A 21,529-nucleotide genomic window follows, 5' to 3' on the forward strand; every position below is an offset into this window, starting at 1 on the left:
GACCAACCTGAAATCTTAAGTGTTTTAAATCCATTTAGGAAGTTATGAATTAACAAATATAAAAAGAAACCTCCTTTTTTTTTGAAGTAGGCTACTAGCCGCCTAGGATGTCTATGGGTTTAGAATTTTTTCATTAATCACTAGCTGTACCCTCGACTTCGTCCGCGTGGAATTTAACTTTATTTTTTAAAATAAAAGTAGCCTAAGTCACTCTGTATTATATCAGCTACGTGCCAATAAAAGTCCCGTCAAAATCGGTCCAGCCATTTATAGCCAAAGATTAACAGGAACAAAAAGACAGACAGACAGACAGACAAAAATTGTAAAAAATGTTATTTTGGTATAACATATTTCACAATTTTTTTTATTAGTACCATATTTATATTCATATGCATATAGTAAAAAGTGGTTATTTCAATATTACAAACAGGCATTCCAATTTTATTTATATGTATAGATATATAGATAATCGGCAAAGTGCATACTTTATAAAATCGAGTTTATGTAAGGATAAATTATATAAACGCGGACAAAGTCGCGGGTACAGATAGTATACAAAATATAATCGGCAAACTGTCACCAAGTGATAATAAAAAAATTACACTCGTAGAAACCATGGAAATACCGATGTATCTGTTTGTCAGGACAATAACAATTGCAAACAACACTTTATTGATGTAGATTATGTTTTATGCGGGTAATTGAAATTATACATACCTATATATACTAAGAGGTCGCTTCAATTTACTATATATAAATATATATAACTCAAAGGTGACTGACGACTTTAGTCTGAGGGCACCAGTCTTGGAACCTCGGCTCAGGCCGTCGTAATATCGATCCCCGTTTGAATTGGACGGGGGATCGATCAGTAATCAATCATTAATCTAAATATATATAACTCAAAGGTGACTGACGTAGTGATCTATCAACGCACAGCCCAAACCACTGGACGGATCGGGCTGAAATTCGGCATGCAGGTAGATGTTATGACGTAGGCATCTAAGGCGCTAAGAAAGGATTTTGATTAATTCTACCCCCAAGAGGATAAAATAGGGGATGAAAGTTTGTATGAAACTTTGTCAATTTCAAACCGATCGGGCTGAGACTTTGCATGCATAAAGCCAATATGACGTAGGCATCCCTAAGAAAGGATTTTGCTAAATTCCACCCCTAACGGGATAAATTAACGCGAGCGAATCCGCGGGCAAAAACTAGAATATTCATATGTATGTAGAAAAAAACGGTTATTTCAATATTCAAACCAATCGGGCTGAGACTTTGCAGCTACTATGACGTAGGCATTCCCTAAGAAAGGATTTTGCTAAATTCCATCCCTAACGGGATAAATTAATGCGAGCGAATCCGCGGGCAAAAGCTAGTATATTCATATGCATGTAGAAAAAAACGGTTATTTCAATATTACAAACAGACACTCCAATTTTATTTATATGGATAGATGTATAGATTACGCTTCATGAATATGTATAGATAAGTAGTGTAATAGGTTTTCTACGATAAATGTAATACGTTTGCCAATTGTAGCAGTTAGGTTTCGACACACCACTCTTCAACGTTGAAGTAAGAATTTCAACAGCAATTTAAGTAATTATTAGTTATGTTTACTGCTACTAATATACCTTTTATTTCAAAAATTAAAACAACATAAAATAGTTGTTATTGTTGTAAATGTGTTAAAAATTAAAAAACTTTTATTTAAAAAATTTAAACAACATAAAATAATTGTTCATGTTGTAAATGTGTTAAAAATTAAAATTAAATTAAATCATCAGGAATATTTTTATTAAAATAATAAAATTTCTAAAATGACATAGACTAGCAGCTAGCTAGGCTAGCCGTAACATGGGCTACTTTTATTTCCTTATTACATCAGCTACCAGCAAAAAAAGGCCCGTCAAAATCGGTCCACCCATTTCAGAGATTAGCCGGAACAAACAGATAGACAGACAAAAATTGTAAAAACTATTCTTGTGGTGTATATTCCGTATTTACATTCATATGCATGTAGTAAGAAACGGTTATTTGAATATTACAAACAGACACTCCAGTTTTATTTATATGTATAGAGTATAGAAGTCAAAGCATCTGTGTATACTTTAGTATCTAGGACCTTACCCAAAAATAAGTTTAATAGTTGCAATGCTCAAACAGTGAGACAATTATTAGTGTATGATTGTTTGTATCGGTCTGTGTGTTTTCTATGTACAATATGTATGTATTTACGAAAAAAAATATGTATTTGTATCAGTTATCTAGTACCCATAACACAAGCTTTAGCTAGCTCAACGTGGGTCTAGATGGCGCTGTGTGAATTGTCCTGAGATTATTATTGTTTCTATTTGAAAAGAAGCATCTTGTACTCCGTTTTTTCACGCTATTATTTATTTGTATCAGTTGTCTAGTACCCATAACACAAGCTTTAGCTAGCTCAACTTGGGTCTAGATGGCGCTGTGTGAATTGTCCTGAGATTATAATTATTTGTATTAGAAAAGAAGCATCGTGTACTCCGTTTTTTCACGCTATTATTTATTTGTATCAGTTATCTAGTACCCATAACACAAGCTTCAGCTAGCTCAACTTGGGTCTAGATGGCGCTGTGTGAATTGTCCTGAGATTATTATTATTTCTATTTGAAAAGAAACATCGTGTACTCTGTTTTTTCACGCTATTATTTATTTGTATCAGTTATCTAGTACCTATAACACGCACTTTAGTTAGCTCAACTTGGGTCTAGATGGCGCTGTGTGAATTGTCCTGAGATTATTATTATTTCTATTTGAAAAGAAACATCGTGTACTCTGTTTTATCACGCTATTATTTATTTGTATCAGTTATCTAGTACCTATAACACGCACTTTAGTTAGCTCAACTTGGGTCTAGATGGCGCTGTGTGAATTGTCCTGAGATTATTATTATTTCTATTTGAAAAGAAACATCGTGTACTCTGTTTTATCACGCTATTATTTATTTGTATCAGTTGTCTAGTACCCATAACACAAGCTTCAGCTAGCTCAACTTGGGTCTAGATGGCGCTGTGTGAATTGTCCTGAGATTATTATTGTTTCTATTTGAAAAGAAGCATCTTGTAACGTTTTTTCACGCTAATGTAAATGAGCCGAAACATTTCATTCATTATTTAATTTGTCATGCGCAAATTACGTAAGCAAAATAATCTTGAAGTAAATATTTCTTTTGAATTTGACATCAGTACACGTGTTTACAGAATCGTATTACGTCACTTCCTTAAATAGATCCATGTTTTAACCACATCCGCAGTGAAATACAAATAAATAAATACCAGTCTAGTGGAAATTTGAAGTATTTTTTAATTGTAAATCTTATACATAAAATTCTCGTGTCACAATATTAGTTACTATACTCCTCTGAAACGATTTGACTGATGTTTATAAAATGTTATATGCATATTCTGTTAGTCTGAGAATCGGCTACTATGTATTTTTCATACCCCTTAGTTGTAAGGATTGTCCACCCCTAACATTTTCTGTAATTTTTTGTACAAATTTTCTATTTTTAAAACACATACAAATCTAAATGTTCACTCTTCTACCATCAACCCCTGTTTTTTAACGATGATTTTTTATATGGCAAAACGTTTGCGGAATCAGCTAGTAGGTATTATAAATAAATTATACTTGTTTTTTAATTTTCACGTTTGGTACACATCCTTACTATTATCTTAAATATATATAACTCAAAGGTGACTGACTGACATAATGATCTATCAACGCACAGCCCAAACCACTGGACGGATGGGGCTGAAATTTGGCATGCAGGTAGAAGTTATGACGTGCGCATCCACTAAGAAAGGATTTTGATTAATTCTACCCCCATGGGGACAAAAAAGGAGATGAAATTTTGTATGAAACATCGTCAATTTTAAACCGATCGGGCTGAGACTTTGCATGCATAAAGCTAGTATGACGTAGGCATCCCCTAAGAAAGGATTTTGATAAATTCCACCCCTAAGGTTATAAATTAACGCGAGCGAAGCCGCGGGCAAAAATAGTAATAATATTATAAAAGTGAAAGTAGGTATATTTGTTATGCTTTCACGCAAAAACTACTGAACTGATCGTCATGAAATTTTGTACACACGTTCTTGGAGGTATCGTAATGAACATAGGATACTTTTTATTAAAAAAAAACATATTTTTATAAAAAAAAAAACTAAAATATCAGCATTTTGCTACTTATGAGGTTATAAATCCTTACTAATATTATAATTATGAAAGTAGGATGTTTAATGGATTCAATGCGAGCGAAGCCGCGGTTAAAGCTAGATAATAATATATGTTAAACGGGTTTTAACACAAATAATTTTTTGGTAAATAACGTGCTCGAGTCATGAGCTGATCACGGCTAGTGCAATCAAGTCGAAACGTCGAGAGGTAAATAAATTATATGGTAAATAAAACTCTATTTACCAAAAAGAAGGTTTAAAAATAACTATTGCAAACATTTGTATTCATGAGTATGGTTAATTGTTTTTTATGTATTTTATGTACTAGTTGTTCTCGCGAGGCTACTTTTATTTTAGATAAAAATGTATTATATATATAAAAAACATATTATTTTAGAAAAATAATATATAATAATATATAAAATAATAGTAGCCTAAGTTACTCCTTATTACATCAGCTAGGTATCTGCCAATTTGTTATAAAAAGAATGTCAAAATGTCTGTTTGTAATATTGAAATAGCTGTTTTTTACTTTTTATATTCATAGGCAAATAGGCAAAATAATATAATAACATTTTTTACAATTTTTGTCTGTCTATTTGTTCCGTCTAATCTCTGAAATGGCTGGACCGATTTTGACACAAACAAATAAAACACACAGGCTTCTGAATGACATGTCTACAATAACGACCTGACGACCTCGGTGGTCTAGCGGTCTAGCACACCGCTTTACGACCGATGGTCGCGGGTTCGATTCCTCGCACGGCACAAACATTTGTATTCATGAGTATGATTGTTTGTATCGGTCCGGGTGTTTTCTATGTATAATATGTATGTATTTAAAAAAAAAATATCTATGTATATGTATCACTTATCTAGTATCCATAACACAAGCTTTAACTAGCTTAACTTGGGTCTAGATGGCGCTGTGTGAATTGCCATGAGATTATTATTTCTTATATTATTTCTATTTAGTATTATTATCTAGTTTGTTATTAATAATTATTATTATTATTAATAATAACAAACGGATCATTAGAAATGCATTTTCCAGTTATTATATCGGCTGTAATACTTTTTTTTACTTATTATTGTACAAAAATAAGATATAATTATTAATAATGCTTCTAGATAATGATTTGGGTATGTCAAAATATTTTTTCTAGTTACCCGTATTTTATCAGTACTGACTGTATGTCGAACTAAATATATAGATAGTATTATGTATACATATAAATAAAATTGGAGTGTCTGTTTGTAATATTGAAATAACCGTTTTTTACTACATGCATATGAATATAAATACGGTACATACACTAAAAAAACATTTTTTACAATTTTTGTCTGTCTGTCTGTCTGTTTGTTTCGGCTAATCTTTGAAATGACTGGACCGATTTTGAAGGGACTTTTATTAGCAGGTAGCTATATGTGTATGTAATAAGGAAATAAAAATAGTCTAAGTTACACTAAAGTTAGATAGAATAGAAAGAATAGATACACCATAATAACATTTTTTTCCATTTTTGTCTGTCTGTCTGTTCCGGCTAATCTCTGAATGGCGCGACCGATTTTGACAGGAGTTTTATTGGCAGGTAGCTGATGTAATGAGTAACTTAGCCACTTTTATTTTAGAAAAATAAAGTAATATTGCAATGTCTAAGTACTATCCAAATTTTCGTTGCTAGATATAAATTAATGACGTTTCCCCGCGCAGCTCACGCCACCACTGGGCCATGCAAAAACAAAAAAATAACTAAATAATCTGATTAACTTTTTTGTTAAATTCCAAGCGGACGAAGTCGCGGGTACAGCTAATGTTTAAATATATGTGTACATAGTATTATGTAGTGACAATGTTAATATTAGTATTATACACCTCGTAAGACAAATCAGACTGGTTGTATTTTTGTATTCTCGTACAATATATGATGTAATTATGTATTGTCTCCGATTAATTTAAAAGCGCTTTCCTAATTAATAAATTAAAAGTGTTAATTAATTCTAATTAATCACTAAATAGTGTTGTAATTGAGCAATTACAATTTTGTTTAAATATATATTTTAATTTATTTGATCATAATTATTTAATCAAATTAAAAGTGATATGAATTATAATATTTGTTGAACGTAAATGTTAAAATGTAGTATGAATTTAATATTTAATTTTATAGATTAATAGTTAAATTAAAGTGTCTAATTAGCGATTACAATATTGTGTGTAATTATATATTTTTATTAATATTATTTAAGTAAATTAAAAGTGATATTTATCGAAACTAAATGTTGAAATGAAATGGTAATTTAGTGATTTTAATATCAATTTGCAAGTTTAACAGTTAAGTTTAAATATTATTAACTTTTTAAATTAAAAGTGATAGTAAAAACTTTTATTGTCATATATTAAATATCAGTTAATATAATGTTAATTTGGATTCTATATTAAATTCAAAATTGTGTTTATTTTTCATTGGTGTATTCGGCTATAGGTGAGTTTAAAAACATATTATTCCATACTTGTCTCGAAAAATCATTACATAGTATAAAATAAAATCGTTGTCTGTCCGTCCCTATGTATGTTTCTTTATTATTTTTTTTTTCTTTATTCATCTTTATTTAAGTATAACAAAATCAATACAAATAGATATACATCTAAGAGTACACAAACATATTTTTTGCGTTACACAGACAATAAGTCTTTTTAAACATATAACAGTACGAAAATAATATATACAATAAATGTGACGATCAATAATTAACTGTATAAAAATATTTATGTAAGGTTTGATAAATATACCTACATAATACAACAATGAAACAATGAATGAAATATGTTTCTTTATTAATACTTTATTAAAGTGTTAAAAAAAATTACTGCGGGAAGCCACCATGTATGTTATTCGGGGAGCTATGAAGGCGTGGAAAAAAATATTATATAAAGATACGATTAAAAAAAATTGCAAAAAAGAGCATGGACCTTCAGTCTATGGAAATAAGGGCGTAACTATAAAAATAAAAAAAATCTTGAAAACTACGCAACGGATTTCGAAGCGGTTTATTTAATAGATAGAGTGATTCAAGAGGAAAATTTATATATATATAATACATGTACACCCGTGCGAAGCTGGGGCGATTGCTGGTAAATAATATTAGTTGCAAAAAGCCGATTTTTTTTTATACTATAATCCTTTTTTTTCGGACTACTCTAATATTGTTGGCCACAGCTGGCCTTTACAGCGATAGGGGGCGAGTGCAGATGGCACTCCAAACCAGCGGAAGGACTTATGGAGCGGCTGAAGGATAACTCCCGCCTGACGGGTACGACTTTAGTCTGAGGGCACCACTAAGGGTTCGAAACTCGGCTCAGGCCGTCGTAATTTCGATCGCTGTTTGAAATGGGCGGGGGATCGATCGGAGGGACGATCGGGGGCACCGTTGTGGAACGCCCGTATAGTGGCAAACAAATTCAAATTAAAAAAATATTTATTCATGTAGGTCCATAACAGACACTTATGACAAGTCTAATTATAATCAATCTATATTGTATATACGAGATAGTGTAACAATTACACTATTACTTAGAGAACATATTAATATAATAACTTATACATCCAGGAACAAATTTTAGCCTAATCTTACATAACAAAGACAATAAACAAAACAAATAAAATAAACAACAAATTAAATTGTGGCAGGCTGTGCTTCATTGCATCCTCTTATACATTTTGGTAAATTCTAATGTCTAATATAATAATAATTAGTAAAACAAGCATAGGACCCATCTGATGATTTTTTTTTCGGACTACTCTAATGTTGTTGGCCGTAGCTGGCCTTTACAGCTTCACCGGACGTTAGGGGCGAGTGCAGATGGCACTCCAAACCAAGGAAGGACTCATGGAGCGGCTGAAGGCCAACTCCTGCCTGACGGATTCGACTTTAGTCTGAGGGCACCACTAGGGGTTCGAACCTCGGCTCAGGCCGTCGTAATTTCGATCCCCGTTTGAATTGGACGAGGGATCGATTGGAAGGGAAATCTGATGGTAAACGGCTACCGTAACCTATGGACGCATGACTCCAGGGGTGTCACTTAGTGTCCTAGTGTAATAAGAAGAATCTTTTTTATTCGCTCATCCAAAATGCAGATACTGTTATGCTAAATCATAATAAAATATTTATCAAAATAATAAAAATAAATATTTGGATGCGTTTATCATTGAGGGATATGAAAAATAAATAGAATAGAATAGAATAGAAAATCATTTATTCAAATAAACTTACATTGAAGCACTTGAATAGTCATTACATTTTTTTTAATCTACCGCTCGTTCGGAAAGCTGTCTCATCACAAGAAGAACGAGCAAGAAACTTGCGTGTTGCTCTTTTAAATAATTTTATTATTACTTTACATTTTTAAGTTTAAGTGTGTGAATACAAACCACCAATTAACACTAATTCAATTAAATACTCAAAAAGAAAAAATATTGAATACATAACAAACTGGTTAAACAATGAATAAGAGGAAATCAGTCATAGTGATTAGAGCAGACCAGTCCCTACAAGCAGCACCCGTTCACGAGTATGACGGATGAGCCAGCCATCACTGCGCTCGACCATATTTTAGGGAGCCCAATGACCCGGCCCACCACGCCGCCACAAGTCTGGACATTTTAGTGAGCATGACTACTCAAAACACTAGACCACGTCAGAGCTACTCACAATTGCCATCTGATAGTTATAGTATTCACATTTTACATAAGAATGCATGCGGCAATTAATACAAAAACCGCTACGCTTTCATAAATGTTGAAAAATTTCATAAAATTCGGTAAAAAAAAACGTTACGTAGTTAACAAACACCGCGACAAAATATTTTATATATATGTTGGTCAAGTTATGTTTTAAGATTGGTGTCAATTTATACCTACTACCAAATGGCCTCATTTAAAAGAATACGATAACAAATATATAGATAACTCGCGGTTTCACCCGCTGTAAATTGTAGCCTATGTTTTAATCTGTTGCATAAGCTATACTACTGTAAAGTTCCGTTAAGTAGTTTTTGCGTGATAGAGTTATAAACATCCGTACTTGCAAACTTTCTCGTGTATAATATTACTAACTTTTACCCACGGCTTCGCTCGCATTGAATCTATTAAATAACTTCATTACTGGCCGCTAGATGGCGCTGAAGTAGCAAAATATTTATATTGGTTGTTTTTCTTTTTTTATAATGTTTTTTTTTATAAAATGTATCCTATGATCATTCTAATAGCTCCAAAAACATGTATAAAATTTCATGATGTCAGTATCAGTATCAGTAGTTTTTGCGTGAAAGCATAACAAATATACCTACTTTCACTTTTATAATATTAGTCAGGATTAAGATAAAGTAAATATAAAAAGATTACAATACATTTAATATTATAATCTTTTATTACTAATTAATTGTTCTAGTTTTAAAATTCCATAAATTATATCAAGATTTATGAGTTAATAAAACCTATATCAGTACGTAGAAAATTCATTTATTACAAGATATTGTATATTGATAATAATGATTATAATGATTATAATGATTGATATTGATAATAATGATAATAAACACATAATGATAATAATGACGTTAATAGTTTAATGACCTTTTTTAAAGAATAATCAAAAACAGTTCTTGCTCATGTTTCGATAAATTAGTGACTTTGAAAACTTTTTCCAAACTCTATTTTCTCAAATTAGTATTTTAAAATGAATCTGTATTATTGTAAACATGTGTGATATTTATTTGAAAAGAATACGAGCTGAGTTTCTTGTCATCTTCATTCACACATTCTTCTCATCTCGAAATCATTCCGAACTGACGGTAGATTATTAGAATACAGAATGCAGATTTATTTTTAAATTCAAATTTGGGAGAATAGAGAGATTTTACTGTTCAATTTACAATTGAACAGTAAAATTTTTCGCATCACCAACTACTTGAGAATAGTACACTATTCTCGAGTAGTTGGTGATGCGGCTCGAATGATAGATGGTAGGTTTGATGGCTTCAGCAGATTACAGGATTGTACGTTAGATCGATCGGTTGATATTTCAAGTCTATACGTTACGTTGCGTATTTAAATTGGATGGGTGTGCGGTCCAATCAGAACGCTCTTTGTATTGCGTTTTGTTACTGCTTGGTACGCGACACGTAGGTGTCTATATAAAGACTGGAAAGATGGATGTAAACAACAATAACATACAATTACGATTGTTATATCAGATGGGGTAGGCAGAGGGATTGTCAACTGTCGATGTAACACTTGATATGACCACTTTTCGCTTTGTGTATTTTTGGTTTGATATCGGGGTTTCCTTCACCGGAGAGTCAGTCAGTAATATAAATAGACACACAAAGTTTGTTTGTGTCTGACAGTTTTGAAGTCACAATCTCTTGGGTGTAATCCAGCGTAGTGAACCACTACGCCACGCTATATACTTATTTCTTTTGTTAATATTTATACAATATATATTGAAAACACCCAGACTAATACAACAACCATACTAAAAATACAAATGTTTTTAGTATGAGAGGAAACGAACCCGCGATCATCGGAAACAGCGCTGTGCTAAACCGCTAGACCACCGAGTCTATTGAATTGAAGAAGCAATGTCAAATTGAAAGTGGAAGGTCAACATTGCTCTCGGTCTTGCATTACGACTTGGCGCAATATTTCCTCATGCAATTTGTTGGAGCCCACTGTTTAGCGATGTAATTAGCTCATGCCTATTGGCATACATATTGTACCCGTCTGTGTTTACTATTATTGCAGTTTACAATGTCAAAGTAGAATCATTTGTTCGTAATAATCTCAGGGACAATTCACATAGCGCCATGCCATCTAGACCCAAGTTAAGCCAGCTAAAGCTTGTGTTATGGGTACATATACATTTTTTTTGTAAATACATACATATTATACTTAGAAAATACCCAGACTGATACAAACAATCATATTCATGAATACAAATGTTTGTACCGTGCGAGGAATCGAACCCGCGACCATCGGTCGTAAAGCGGAGTGCTAGTGCTAGACCCATAGACTACCGAGGTCGTCAATGACGTCGTCGATAAGAAATGTTTGTCTCTTTTAATCCTAAATTTTGTGATAATGACTCTTTTAATGATCTTTAGGGAAGCGTGAATTTTTAGCCAGATATCCAGATATATGATTATCGCATTCCTCTTACTTCTTATACTGTAATTATTTATATAAAAAAACATCTATTAAAAAGAGCAACACACAAGTTTCTTGCTCATTCTTCTTGTGATGAATCTGCATTCCGAATGAGTGGTAGAATCAAAATATGACTATGCAAAAGTGCTTGTAATGAGTTTATTTGATTAAAGATTATTTCTATTTCTATTTCATGTTTACAAGAATACAGATTCATTTATAAATTCAAAATTAGGGAAATAGAGTAACCAGCATATGCTATTGCAATTTTGTAAAAAGTAATTAGTCTAATCCACTGATTGATCAGTGGATCAAAATTTTTTCAATTCAATTTCAATCTCAAACAGTACTGTTTGAGATTGAAATTGAATTGAAAAAATTTTGCTCTCCTCCTGACTCCTGACCTGTCCTCCTGACTTCTTCTGAACCAGACTCGTGACTGTATCATCATCTGCCAACCCCAAATAAATGGGACAAGAAAGAATTCAATATTAAATTGGTTTACATGTAATAACCTATTATTAAATTCCAGCAAAACAAAGTGTATAAAATTTACACTTCCTAATGTAAGACCAATAAATACACAGTTATTGCTTAATGATGAAATAGTAAATTTTGTTAATGATACAGTTTTTTTAGGTATAACAGTGGACTCGAAATTACAATGGGGGCCCCATATTTCAAAATTGGCCAATAGACTCAGTTCAGCTGCATATGCAATTAGAAGAATTAGGCAATTAACAGACGTGGCGACGGCTAAACTTGTATACTTTAGTTATTTCCATAGCATTATGTCATATGGTATACTACTGTGGGGTAAAGCAGCCGATATAAATACTATATTTATTTTACAAAAGAGAGCCATACGTTCTATTTATGGTATGGGTTCAAGAGAGTCATTACGTCAGTGTTTTAAAGATTCAAATATCCTCACCGTTACTTCACAATACATTTATGAGAATATCATGTATACACGGAAGAATTTAGAGAGTTTTAGAAAACTTAAAGACTGCACAAATAGAAACTTACGCAATAAAAATAAGCTAATTTTACCTAAATGCCGCCTGCACAAAGTCAGTAATTCATTCTATGGTAATTGCGTAAGATTTTATAATAAACTGCCAGAATCTGCACTAAATCTGACAGAGAGGCAATTCAAATCTTATGTTAAACAATTTTTGTGTAAGAAAGCCTATTACAGGATAGACGAATTCATAGACGACAACATATCAAGTAAATAACTAGTTTATTAGCATACAACGTTATAATTTAATTTTCTCATTGCTTTCTTGATTTAATTGATTGATTTTAGAAATATGAAAGCGTAGCGGTTTTTGTATTGATTGCCGCATGCATTCTTATGTAAAATGTGAATACTATAACTATCAGATAGCAATTGTAAGTAGCTTTGACGTAGTCTAGTGTTTTGAGTAGTCATGCTCACTAAAATGTCCAGACTTGTGGCGGCGTGGTGGGCCGGGTCATTGGGCTCCCTAAAATATGGTCGAGCGCAGTGATGGCTGGCTCATCCGTCATACTCGTGAACGGGTGCTGCTTGTAGGGACTGGTCTGCTCTAATCACTATGACTGATTTCCTCTTATTAATTGTTTAACCAGTTGGTTATATATTCAATATTATTTCTATTTGAGTATTTAATAGAATTAGTGCTAATTGGTGGTTTGTATTCACACACTTAAACTTAAAAATGTAAAGTAATAATAAATTATTTAAAAGAGCAACACGCAAGTTTCTTGCTCGTTCTTCTTGTGATGAGACAGCTTTCCGAACGAGCGGTAGATTAAAAAATGTAATGACTATTCAAAAGTGCTTCAATGTAAGTTTATTTGAATAAATGATTTTCTATTCTTTCTATTCTATTCTATTCTTGTCCCATTTATTTGGGGTTTCCACTGATAAGAGAGCTGCTCGACCTCGTGTGAAAATTTTCATGATCGGTAAACGATAATCCTAAGAATTGTGAAACGTACAAAGGCATCTTCTGCTTCTTCCTTATCACATTTATTTGGGTTCTCCACTGATGAGAGACCTGCTCTTCCTCGTGTGACAATTTCCATGATCGGTGAACGATAATCCTAAGAATTGTGAAACGTACAAAGTCATCTTCTGCTTCTTCCTTATCCCATTTATTTGGGGTCTCCACTGATAAGAGACCCGCTCGGCCTCGTGTGAAGATTTCCGTGATCCATGCCGTATTGATGCACGCAACGATAATCCTAAGAATTGTGAAACGTAACTACGGTTTTTTGTACAATCTTATGAAATACTGTCTGACCTTAATGCGATATGGTCTGTGGCCACAGTGTAAAATAATTAGCCACAAATGTTTGTAACACAGCATTGTAGAGAAAACACTTTGGGTTTAACCAGAGGTGTCAAACTTAATTTTGCATTTAGCCATATATGAAACTAGCTTTTGCCCGTGGCTTCGCTCGCGTTAATTTATCCTCTTAAGGGTGGAATTCATCAAAATCTTTTCTTAGAGGATGCCTACGTCATAGTAGCTTTATGCATGCAAAGTCTCAGCCCGATCGGTTTGAAATTGACAAAGTTTCATACTTTCATCCCCTTGGGGACAGAATTAATCAAAATTCTTTCTTAGCGGATGCCTACGTCATAACATCTACCTGTATGCCAAATTTCAGCCCGATCCGTCCAGTTGGTCTGTGTGTTGATAGATCACTATGACAGTCACCTTTGAGTTATATATATTTAGATTTAGAAAGTATAGGTGGGCCAGATTCAAATAAAAACAATGTACTGAATAATTGTAACATTTATATATTTAATTATATATTATAGTATAATAAATTAAATCAAAAGTCATTTCCTAAATGAATAAATCATGTTCCTAAATGAATAAATGATTATTTGAAAAAAATTTACGTTCGCTTATGAACGTAAAATTTTATTGTATTAATATTTTTTCCAGGGATGTTATGGATATGAAATTTCGGATACGGATAGGTTTCGGATATAGGAATGATTATTATACCGGATACGGATATGAAGTTATTTCGGATTATCCGTTAGTTTCGGATAATTAAGTAGGACGCTCCGCAGTTAGGTGGAGCGACATCAAACGTAGGGTTGCGGGTAATACTGGAAGAGAACAGCTGAAAATCGGGCCCAATTGCGTGCCTTGAGAAAGACCTATGTCCAGCAGTTGACTGCAGTGAGCTAATGATGATGAAACTTCAAAGAACGTTCGATATATTATTTAATTCTGAGACGGAACGAAATCCGCGGGCTCAGCTAGTAAATTTAAAATGTATATAATGAAAATCTTCGGCCTAGCAACAGAAGCTGCATATAGATCTTCATGTAGTGTATTTACGTAAGTAGGTATGTAATTTTAAAAATGTTTGCTTACCAAACGAAATTAACGTCGGATCTTAAACAAAATGGCGTTTCGCCAATGTCTGTTAGTCTGTATTATATGTACTTGTCGACAGATTGTCTACAAATGAAATTTATGTTTTTTTTTTCACTAGTCGCTCACCTGCGTTAGATTCAGGTCGCGTTGTGGCCTATATATCTAAAAATTAGATACTCGTATAGCTCTACCAAAAATCTATACAAATAATAATAATAATAATCTCAGGACAATTCATACAGCGCCATCTAGACCCAAGTTAAGCTAGCTAAAGCTTGTGTTATGGGTCCTAGACAACTGATACAAATACATAGATAATTTTTTTTTTCGTAAATACATACATATTATACATAGAAAATACCCAGACCGATACAAACAATCATACTCATGAATACAAATGTTTGTGCCGTGCGAGGAATCGAACCCGCGACCATCGGACGTAAAGCGGTGTGCTAGACCGCTAGACCACCGAGGTCGTCAGATGTAATTCAAGTGTCTGTTTGTAATTTAAATTAACGGTTTTTCACCTAAATGCAGTTATAATACTAATCATTCCCTTGGACAATTCACACAGCGCCATCTAGTCCCAAGATAAACAGAGTTTGTATTATGGGTCCTAGATTACTGATATGAATATATTACATAGATACTTTTTTTTTGTTAATACATACACACAGACCGATACAAACAATCATACTCATAAATATGAAAGTTTGTGCAGTGCGCGGAATCGAACCTGCGACCATCGGAAGTAAAGCGGTGTGCTATACAGCTAGACCACCGAAGTCGTATATGAAAACATATACGGTTTAAAAGATGACCGTCTGTCTGTTCTTGCTATTTTCTGAAACAGCTGGACCGATTCTGACGGGAGTTTCACTCCCAGCTAGCTAAAGTTGTAAGGTCACTCGTTTTAGCGGGAGATTCACTCGCAGCTAGCTTGTCTCGTTTTAGGCTACCTAAAAACATATTGGTTAAATGGGATAAGGAAGAAGCAGATGATGATATGAATTTATATGAATAAAAAAAGTTCAATTCCAAGCGGGCGAAGTCGCGGGTAACAACTAGTCACAAAATAATGAAACGTCACGAAATACTTGAAATTCTAGCAATTAATGTGAGCGTGATGATAAAAGCGAGGTGCGGCTGCAAGGGTACACGGAATTAATTGCTTCTGATTGCGTATTGATGGGTCCGTCACGACTATTGCTGACCTTACGGTTATATCATTGCTTATTTGTCATCTAATTATGGTGTTTAAAACGAAAATCACAAGGTTGTGTTCATTGTTAATAATCAAGAAAGCCTTGTGAATTTCGTTTTATTTCCAGTTGTTCAGAAAGAAAGAAAAAACATTATTCGATAGACATCATTATTATCATTACATAGTATAAAACAAAGTCGCTGTCGCTGTCTGTCCGTCCCTATGTATGCTTAAATCTTTAAAACTACGCTAACTACTTTAGTGATTCTAGAGGAAAGTTTATATATTTAATACAAGTACACCCAGGCGAAGCAGGGTCGAGCTAGTAAACAATAAATAAAATAGGTATATAATGTTTATTTATTTATTTAATTCAGGTTAATAATGGCCCTTAATATAAATACCTTACAGACTAACATATTCATTCATTCATAATTTAAGAGCTCTTGCCACTTTCCGCGATCTTCCATCATGCTCTTTAATTCTTGATACGACACGACTCCCATTTTGTCCTCAATTTGTTTGATGTAGCTATTCCTTGGTCTTCCCCTCCCCCTCTTTCCTTATAAAAATAAATATAAATTGTCTGTGTGATCACGGCACTGATGATGATATTCTGCCAGGGTAGCGCCGATACACCACACCCTTGGACCAGTAGTCCTCCTTCATGAAGGTTGTCAGCATGTTGGTGGGAACTCGGGCCTCTTATGCCTTGAAACTCGCGTTATGACTCGATTCCAGCTGTGTCACCGTTTATGCTTGTAGAGACTGGTCTGCTCTTATCACTACGACTGATTTAATCTTATTGTATATTTATATTTGACCCAAAAAACTTTGTTTGTTTGATTGTAACACTTTATTGCACAATAAATACATTTAAATTAAATTAAAAAATATATATATAAGATGTACAATGGCGAACTTAACCCAAATGAGGGATTTCTTCCAGTCAACCTTTGAATGACTGAAAGGAATTGTAGAGTGGTGGAACTATATATATACATGACAATAACAACAAAAGAAAAAGAAGCAAACGCATTATATAACTATAATATAAAATTAGTGCTGGTTGGTAGTTTGTATTCACACGTTTCGACTTGTAAATGTAAATTTACAAGGATTATTTAAAAGAGCAACACACAAGTTTCTTGCTCGTTCTTCTTGTGATGAGATAGCTTTCTGAACGAGCGGTAGATAAAAAAAAATTATGACTATTCAAAAGTGCTTAAATTAAGTTTATTTGAATAAATGATTTTCTATTCTATTTTTTAAAATGTTAGGTTACTTTTGGTCCGTATGCAGTCGACAATGTCCTGCTCCTTAGTGGCGTAATGTAGGCGAGGTAGTTTATTGCAATTATTATTAGACATCTGTAATAGAACTACTTGAATAAAGATATTTTGATTTGATTTGATATACATTATCTGTGATCAAATTTTTCCTACGAATCTTTGACAAATCAATTGATTATCTAATGTAATGTACCACTCATGGTTGACTGAGAGATAACGCATTTAGTAAAAGGTGTTACGGGGCACAGTTACCTAGATACATCAATGTAATAATGGCTAAGTATTCCAAATGTACATTTTATTTATGAGTATTGAAGTTAAATAAATAAAACATATTATCACAGTTGTCGCATGATGACGTGATATCCGTGAATTTATTCGTGTATATACGCAACGGTAGTTTCATCATCAGGTAAGCCACCACTTGAACAGTAAACAAGCTGGTGATCTTGTTTACCGTTCAAAATATAAAAAACTTACTTGCAAGCAATAATGGTAGAACTATTTATTGCCCTAAACAAAAGGCCGGCTTATTGCTTAAACTCTTACAGACAATCTGACGTGCAATCAATAACCATTTGTAGAAATATATTATATTTTTTTACACGAAATATTCTCGAATTATCTTATTATCATTTCGAGTTGGGTTTACCTTAAGAGTGCACTTTCCTAAAGTAAGATTCCCTAAACTATGTGGTATTTAAATCGCAGGTCGAATTTCCAAATGGCTTTAATTTTGTTAGACTTTTTAATGTTTCCGTATAGAAAACTTACACAACAGAGGCAGGAGTTGGTCTTTTGCCACTCCATAACTTCTTCCGCGGGTTTGCAGCACCCTCTACATTCGCTTCCTTTTTAGAATAGATTTTTCAATAAAATTTATTCTAAAAAGGAAACACACACTAACACAAAGAGAAAGATGTAAGAAAAAGGTATATTTAAAAATGTTTACAAAATGTTACCTCCTCTTAATTTTGGCCTCTCCAATCGATCCCCCGTCTAATTCAAACGGGGATCGAAATTACGATTGTCTGAGCCGAGGTTCTAACCTCTAGCGGTGTCCTCAGACTATACTCGTGTCTGTCAGGCGGGAGTTGATCTTCAGCCGCTCCATAAGACTCCGCGGGTTTGCAGTGCCATCTGCACTCTGCGCATATCGTTCGGTGAAGCTGTAAAATTCAGCTGCGCCTAACAGCATTAAAATAGTTCGAGTAAAAAAGGGCCCATCCTTTTGTCTTCCGATGACGGCCAGCTACGGCCAATATAATTGAATTAGTTTAAAAATAGCTAACCTGCTGTTTTTCTGTTCCAGGTGTGTGAGATAGTGAGGTGAGGGCGCGATGGGCGCGGTGCGGCGCTCGCACGTCGCCGCGCTGGGCGCGGTGGCGGCCCTGCTGCTGCTGCTGCTGGCGCGCCTGCCCCCCCCTCCCGCCGCCCCCGCGCCGCGCCCCGCGCCCGCCGCCACCTCCCCCGCGCCGCCCCCCACCACCAACCGCACCGCGCCCCCCCCGCCGCCGCCGGCGCCTCTCGCGCAGTCGCCGCCCCCGTCCCCCAAGCCGCCCCCGCCCCCGCCCCCGCCGCCCAAACCCCAGCCGGCCGGCCCCCACCCCGTCATGACCAAGGAGGTGTACGCGGCCGGCCACGAGAAGCCGCATCCTGAACTCTGTCCCGCCCTCGGCGCGAGACTCAAGCTCATGATTCTGGTGACGTCGGCTCCGTCGAACGCGTCGGCTCGCGACGCAGTCCGACTGACGTGGGGGCACTACACGGCGCGGGTGGACGTCTCGATGGCCTTCGTGCTCGGCATGCCGCCCGACTCCTTGAAGGCGGCGGTGGACGCCGAGGACGCCCTCTATGGCGACATCATAGTCGGCCGATTCGTGGATTCTTACTCGAATCTCACACTCAAAACTTTGTCGATGCTCGAATGGATCGACACCTACTGTCCCCGAGTGCCGAAAATCCTCAAAACGGACGACGACATGTTCATAAATGTCCCGAGACTCCTGCAATTCGCTTCAGCGCCGTCTCGAGTTAACGCTACCAAAACTATCTGGGGAAAAGTGGTCAAGAAGTCACTGCCGAAGCGGACGACTCGGTCCAAGTACTACGTCTCGCCCGTGCAGTTTCCGGGGAAGGTGTTCCCGGATTTCGCGACGGGGCCGGCCTACCTGATCACCGCTGATGCGATAGGACCGCTCCTAGCCGCCGCATCTTCGGAGCGGTACATCCGTCTGGAAGACGTGTTCGTCACAGGCGTGCTAGCGAACAAGTTGGGTATAAAACGGCAGCACGCCCCCGAGTTTTACAACAAGAAGGTGGCTGCCCACCCCTGCGCCGTGCAGAGAGGCGTAGCGATACACATGGTAAGGTATCATGAGCAATTTGACCTCTGGCGGAAACTGTTAGATGGGAAGACGAAATGCGCCAGCTAGTGATAGTTTGCCGAATATCTTTATGGAACAATATTACTTTTAATGCAGATAGACTATGCCAGGTTCCTTGTGCTATGTCAGTTTTGTACATGGCACTTCCCAGGCAGAGTATGGACAGGGGTGATACAATCAGTATGAGGATGTCTACTACTACCTATCACTGTTTAAACCTTTTAATGTACTTGGAACAGCAATAAGCTATCTACTTGATGAGAAGTAGGAAATGTCGCCTATATACATAAAGATCGCTACAGACATCACGTTATCATGTGATACCACTGCGTTGCTATTCTGGAGTGTCTTGAAGTCTATATACCCTGTAGTAACCTAAACTCACCCGTCAATCGAATACAGTTTAAGAAACAAGATGCTTTGACACAGAAACGATGGATCTAACACAGAACTGTCAAAATTCTGCCTCTGTCCTGCAGATGTATAGCGTACCCTGTGCACTAGCTAGTGCCATATACAAAGTTGAGACTATAGATTTATTAGTCGCACTATATAGGTATAAGCTAAGATGTACTCATTAAAAACACTCTGTGACACTTTGGCTCTCTGTTTCCTGCATATTAAGCTTAAGCTCTTACTTTAGTAATTTGATTACACATCTTTCCTTTGCTGTTACAGCAAAGATAACGCTATATTGATCAGGATAAAATATCTTTTTATACTATAACGGGTCTATAACGGAAAGTTTTGGTTTTAGATAAATTTTGTGCCAATGTGGCATTTTTTTTGCTGGGATCCGTTAAAGCATTGGTGTAGTAAAATATATTAAAATATTGAAATTAATATTGTAGTTAAATGTAACACGATATGTTTTGACTTTATATCTGCAACGCACAAATGTACCAGCTGTTTATTATCACGTCAGCCATGTTTGTTTACCTACTCTGTAGTATAAAATATACAGATTATAGAATCATGTCAGGGAAATCATAGCTGTATATAATGTTTGTTTTTGCATTAATAAAATTAATGATAATATTAAAAGTAGTGTTGTTCCCAATGTTCTGTATGTCGCGGTTCCTTTCTATATTTGTACATTGATATTATTTTATATTTTATTTAATACAAAAAATATTTTTTATATTTGAATAATGCTATTGCGTGTAAACGATGTGATCGAGTGACAGAAGAGTTACAAATGTTGCCATAACGGTAAATTGTATCAAATTATATCTACTTATATTAAATTGTTAGAAATATAATATAGTTATAAATGTTTATATTTAAAGTACAAAATTTACATGCGTGTAATGCATGTAGCTTGTATATTTTGTATGCAAGGCGGTAGACTAGAGCAGATTTTATATTATTAAAATTTAAATACAATTATCTGAATTTATACCATCCTGCAGATGGTGGTACCATCTTGTTGTTAGGGCGCCCTATGCGAAATAGGTCGCCCTAACAACAAGATGTGAAATAGCACCTATTGCCTACTCAATTTGAAATAAATTATATATGTATATCTAAATTAATGTTTATTTAATATCTACAAGGTTAAAAATGTGTTCCGTTCGGATTTTCTTCTTTCACCTCTGATTTTGAAAATATGGCTGCTTTTTATTTATTTGTTTATTCTCTTTAACAAATTATCTAGAACGAGCAACACTGTCAGTTATACTTGCTAAAAGAAAAGATTATTTAATGTGTATGTCATAAATCTCATTTTTGAATGTCTTTTTAAATAAAAAATATTCGCGCCAAATTAAACGCGCCATGTTTATCACATTTGCCATTTTCCCCCAATAATATTTGAATTT

At 34.9% G+C, this 21,529-nt stretch overlaps 1 protein-coding gene across 1 annotated transcript in view; it reads left to right on the forward strand.

Annotated features, from left to right (window-relative positions):
* The window catches only part of LOC131849929 (beta-1,3-galactosyltransferase 5-like), a 30,026-nt gene extending 9,688 nt beyond the window's left edge, over positions 1–20,338 (forward strand). Inside the window, exon 2 of the mRNA XM_059200060.1 lies at positions 18,635–20,338. Coding sequence (XP_059056043.1) covers positions 18,663–19,757 — 1,095 coding nt within the window. The 5' untranslated portion in view covers positions 18,635–18,662 and the 3' untranslated portion in view covers positions 19,758–20,338. The remainder of the gene's footprint in view (positions 1–18,634) is intronic.
* The last annotated feature ends 1,191 nt before the right edge of the window (positions 20,339–21,529 follow it).

The sequence above is a fragment of the Achroia grisella genome, unplaced genomic scaffold (assembly GCF_030625045.1).
Source record: "Achroia grisella isolate CSIRO2021 unplaced genomic scaffold, CSIRO_AGI_Agris_v1 utg669, whole genome shotgun sequence".
Classification (NCBI taxonomy): Eukaryota; Metazoa; Arthropoda; class Insecta; order Lepidoptera; family Pyralidae; genus Achroia; species Achroia grisella.